Below are 5,134 nucleotides of genomic sequence, written 5' to 3'. Positions count from 1 at the left end.
TTTAGGCTGAAGAAGCTGATCCGGAGTGAAGTGAAGGCTGCAAACTTTAACTGGTAGCGACGGATACAAGCCGCCGACTTCTTGATTCAGGATCGCTTGGAAATTAATGAAAACTTATATTAGGAAGACAACATGGTGTCGCTTTATTTGCTTCTGAAATACGACTTTGACATTTCTAGCAGTCATGGTAACTCAAAGCAAACAAGAAAGCCGCATTTTGCTCATGCGGATGTGACGTCAGTAGGTAGGTCCCAGGCAACATTTTGTCCACTAATCAATGTGCAGCTTTTCCAGGAATACTGAACATACTTCATTTCCCTGAACTTCAGAATAAAAACTCACAGCAGCTCTGATCGTCTCTGGCCTGAAACTTTTCCAGAAAAGCATTTCAGCTGATTAAAGGGAATTTTATGTCCACTAAAATTTCAGTGTTAATCAAACCTTGTAATGTAATGAATATTATTCCATAGTGTAACTTCTGGAAGTCTTCAAACCCTGAATAATGTTTGGAAACGTTTTAATCACAATAATCTTCCATTCAGGTCCTTTTAATCCAGGAGTTTATGATTCATGTAATAAATCAGAGGAGATGAAAACAGATGGAGTCCAATAGTTTTTATTGTTCAAACACAGAACAACGCGTCTCAGTTAGAGCCTAAGCTGCAGCTCGTTTCTACGGTAACTAAAATCTCTGAGCTGCAGGAAGACGAACTTCACTAAAACATGGGATTAAAACAGTGATGTCGCATCCCAACACGTCGCCGTCTCTACTTCTCCTTGGGCGCCATGTCGTCTCCGCCCGACACGTTGCCTTCCTCATCGTCATCATCGCCGGCGCCGATGATTCCCTTCAGGTAGGAGCGTTTGAATTCCTGGAACACCATCTCATCCTCCATCTCACTGGGAACAGCAGCAGCATCACAGATCAGACCACTGAGAACTAAACTCCCACAGAAACTGATCCGCAGGAAATGGTTCAGGCCACAACACTGAGGAAAACACAAACTCTCCCCTGGGACCCAACGTCCTTCACAACTGATCTGGGAATGTTCTCCTACGTTTGTTTTTCCTTCATCTAAAGCTGCAAACTATTCCATAAACTCAACCTGCATCTGTTCTGACATTAAAGAAAACAAAAACAAACATGTTGGGCGCCAAGGTGTCACCAGCCAACATGGCAGCAGGTTCTTCCTGTTTAACCTGATCAGAAGACAACAGATAAAAACAAAACGCTGAGGAAAACTGAAACATGGACCAGTAGAGGGAAGACCTGGTGAATAATCTGATCTGAGGCATCAATAAGATCAGGAAGCTTCTCTCTGCATGTCTTTGTTTCAGCCTCATCAGGATCTAGTTGCTCTCATAGTTACCTCTCCTTCACTGCCGGCAGCAAGAAAATCAAAGTGGAGAGAAAACAGGTGAAATAGTGAACGAGGTCTGATGGACAGGTGAGATCAGGTGAAAGTTCTACCTGCTTCTGGTTTGGGATGCATGAGTGTGAAGGGAACCTCCAGGCCGACCTCACTGCAACACACACCAGGTTCAGGATAAACGGGCCGAGTCCAACATGCATGATGTTTCACAGAGCCTGAACTTACCTGGATCCCATCATCCTGCCAGCAGGTGGGACACAAGCATGAGATCAGATTACAGCAGAAACGCTTCAGAGGAAACGAAACACAGACAGCCTCTGAGGTCTGGGTCCTGATTGGCTGAGGCTACTTCCTGGAGGAGCGCTGGCATCATGCTGCCACTTCCTGTTCTCCGTCTCCTGCTGTTAACTTCTTACTTTTGATTTGACATTTGTTGTGAAATAAACTGAATTGATCAAAGATCTCTAACACCTGATGATCTGACAGGTTGTTGTGATTTTGATCGTTGTAGGAAAATCAGAGGAAAACCGACCAACCCTCCGATGATGAGCTTCACCATGACTTTGTATGAAACCATGATTCCCAGAACCTCCTTCAGGACTCCTTCCTTCACGCTGAAACAAAACAGACGTTTCAGATCCTGCCGGTTCTGCGGGGCAGAGCTTTGGCGTGGAGCGCGGCTCACATGCTGGACGAGGCCAGGTTGGTGTCCTCGTGCTTCAGCTTCCCGTCCAGAGCGATGCCTCTCCTCTCACGGTTGTTGGCCAGCAGCGGCAGCAGCTTGTAGACCTTCTGCAGCGTCGCTCCGGCAGACACCGAGTCCCTGACATGGAGACGGGAGGCAGAGTGAGAACAAACCGAGAGCAACAAGCAGGTTAAATACAGAGAAAACAACAAAAACACATTCTGCTCTTTAAAAACACTTTATTAGGACAAATATCTGAATGAATAAGCGTCACTAGATCAGAGAACAGGTTTCCCGCTTCAGCAGAGCTAAATTTAATAATTAGGTCACCAGCTGCGCTCTAGACAACTTGACCTTTAACCCTGAGAAGGTCATTCAGCCATGATTTAGGACCAGAGATGGACAGAACGTAAAAACCAGTTGCAGTTCCTGACTGCACCACCAGATGGCAGACTTTGCTCTTTTCAGTTACAAGGTTTGGCTGCAAAAACATTAAATCTTTTTAATTCAACCAACAATAAATAAAAGATCTGAAGTTTTTGTTCCTGAGTCAAACTCCAAACAAACACAACAGCTTCTGTGACTCATTCCTGAAGTTCACTGATGACAAAAAGCAGCTAAAATACTTTTGTGCTTCAATAAACAGGAAGCAGATAAAAATCCCAAATATTTATCAGCTGAAGTGAAAATGTCTGAAACCGTCGGGGTCATCATTTAAATCCCCCTTATTCTACAAACATTCAAGATTTTCCTGAAATCAAATCAGCTTTTTAAATCCTGTTAGAAGTTATTTACTGTTGGAAACTGCATTAAATCAGCTTAACTACACATTAACTAAAGAGAAACATTCATTAGCTAACAGGTAATTAACTGTTCACTAACAGTTAGTTACATGTGAAGTCAAAGACTCACTAATTAACCATTAACTAATCACTATCAGTCCAACTAGATCAAAAGTTTGTCATTATTTAACAGTTAATTAACAATTAATTCATGATTTACTCTTCATTAGTCGCTGTGAGATTAAGGAAAGACTCAGATTAGATCCTTAATATTAAAAGTTATTTATTGATGGAAAATACAGTTTACGTCCACACACACACACACACACACACACACACACACACAGGTTTGTTTTCTCTCTTTCTGTGGAAGCAGACTTCTGGGGTGTTTTGAATTCTCTCCATCTTTCGGTCTCTGATTTTAAACCTTTTTCCACCGTTCTCTGTTTCTTTTCTGCTTTTCTGTCTTTGTGTTTTTCTACAGGACATGATAAGAAGTTTATCTTTAATCTGTAATAAACTTATTCATAACTTGTCTTTTCTTTAGTTCTTATAAAGTTGAGGAAACTTTATGAATGATAAAATCTAGAGACGTTATATTTCTGCTGGTATCTGCTCATCTCTGCTGTTGCACTTTTTATTGTCACTAATTGTAAATAATATTTTTAATACCAAGTAAACAATTTCTACATTTTTAATGAAGTTTCTCTGTTTAAATGTATTTTATGTTTATGTTGAAGTTTTGCTCTTTCAGTATTTTATTCTGTTTTTATACATTTTATTTTCTGTTTATGAATCTATTTGATTTCTCGTCATTTTGCTGCTGTTGTACATAAATTTCCACATTATTTCATTTTGCAGCAGATTTTGTGTTTGAATGACTTAAAGGGCCAAACCACACCAGACCGAAGGCCTTTAACTCCTTTAGTGAAAACTGATCATTTTGAGTTTAGTCAGGATAATTTATCTGACCAGAGAAAAGACTGGCTGAGTTTTATCTGAGCGTAAAACCCAAAGCTGTTTACTAAAACATCAGGTAAAAATCAGCAGCAGCTGATATAAAGTCAGAATAAAATGATGATCCTGTTCTGATCCTCATCCAGAGGAGGAGCTGCTCACGCTGATCTTCCTCGGTAAAATCCTCAGCGGAAGCTCCACCCCGCTCCAGATGTAAGGGAAAACTCTGTGTGTGAATGTGTGTGTGAAGGAGTGTATGTGTGTGTTGGTGTCTGCGTTAAAGAAGGACAGCTGGTTCCGGTCCAGGTCCAGATCCACCCGGACCTTCTGCAGCGCCCGGACGGTGAGCAGAGCCGAGGCGGTCTGAGAGATGGCGGTGTGTTTTCCGTCACACAGCTGGATCCTCCACAGCCCCGACCACAGGGCCCCGTCCCTCCGGACCCAGTCCTCCAGAACCCCCAGCTCCCAGCGGCCGTGCCGCCCCACCTCCACCTCCCAGCTGTGCGCCCCGGAGCAGAAGCCCTCCGACCCCAGGACGGAGCAGAAGCCTCCGATCCGCTCCGGGTTTTCGGGCAGCAGCCGGTTCCTGCCGCACTGCACGCTGGTCAGGTCATCGGACAGAACCAGCTCCGGGTTCGCCGTGTTCGGGTCCAGAACGACCGGAGTGAAGGAGATGGCGTCCTTCATGTTCCTCCAGATGTGGAACCCCAGGTTGCCCAGATGCTTGGCCACGTCTACCAGGGCTCCTGGGGCCAGCTGGGGGTCGCCCAGCAGGGGGCAGCGCTGCGCCATGGAGCCCAGCAGCAGGGGGACGTCCGCGGCTCTCAGCTCTTCCTCTGCGGCTCTGATGGCGTCCAGAAGAGCCAACATCTCTCTTCTCAGCGCCTCCATCTTCTCCTCCATCACCCGACTCTTCAGGTTCTCCTCCTTCCTCAGCGCCGACATCCTCTGCTCCTCTTCCTCCTCCAGAAACTGGTGAAGCTTCAGGAACTGCTGCCTGATCTGCGTCTCTGTGTTCCGCGTCTGGAGCTTAATGTGCTCAGCGGTTTGACTGAACTGGACTTTGACTTGACTGAAAAGCTTGACCTTGTCCTGCAGAGCCCGGATGTCTTTCTGGACCTCCTCCCTGCGCTGCTGAGCGGCTTCATCAGCGGGTCTGAACCTGTGGCCGCTGTGCCTCTCTGAGTCTCTGCAGACGACGCACGCCGGCTCCCGGTGGTCCAAACAGAACAGCTTCAGCTTCTCGCCGTGCAGGCTGCACACATCCTGCCGCCTCTGTGGGACTTTCCCTGCTGTGAAACTCTCACACAGGTTCTTCAGCACCAGGTTGCAGAGCA

The 5,134-nt window shown here is 45.6% G+C and overlaps 2 protein-coding genes across 2 annotated transcripts; both read right to left on the bottom strand.

Annotated features, from left to right (window-relative positions):
* Nucleotides 1-600: 600 nt before the first annotated feature.
* On the bottom strand, nt 601-2,667 carry saga (S-antigen; retina and pineal gland (arrestin) a). Its single transcript, XM_007541506.2, has 6 exons — nt 2,059-2,667; nt 1,910-1,987; nt 1,599-1,613; nt 1,472-1,524; nt 1,371-1,380; nt 601-900 (listed from the first exon to the last, which is right to left on the bottom strand). Exons 2-6 carry the CDS (start codon nt 1,948-1,950, stop codon nt 768-770), a joined length of 252 nt encoding a protein of 83 aa, XP_007541568.1. The 5' UTR covers nt 1,951-1,987; nt 2,059-2,667; the 3' UTR covers nt 601-767.
* A 986-nt stretch (nt 2,668-3,653) lies between these two features.
* Nucleotides 3,654-5,129, bottom strand: LOC103130189 (tripartite motif-containing protein 35-like; the record flags this gene model as incomplete). Its single annotated transcript, XM_007541520.2, has 1 exon — nt 3,654-5,129. A coding segment is annotated over one exon (1,194 nt), but the record flags the coding sequence as incomplete, so codon positions are not given.
* Nucleotides 5,130-5,134: the final 5 nt, after the last annotated feature.

Source organism: Poecilia formosa, unplaced genomic scaffold, assembly GCF_000485575.1.
Source record: "Poecilia formosa unplaced genomic scaffold, Poecilia_formosa-5.1.2 Scaffold613, whole genome shotgun sequence".
Lineage (NCBI taxonomy): Eukaryota > Metazoa > Chordata > Actinopteri > Cyprinodontiformes > Poeciliidae > Poecilia > Poecilia formosa.
Note: the sequence above shows the minus strand (reverse complement) of the source record. Positions and strands in the feature narration are given on the sequence as shown.

Coding starts and splice junctions, on each gene's coding strand:
- saga (XM_007541506.2), bottom strand. CDS start 1,950: ATGGTTTCATACAAAGTCATGGTGAAGCTCATCATCGGAGG.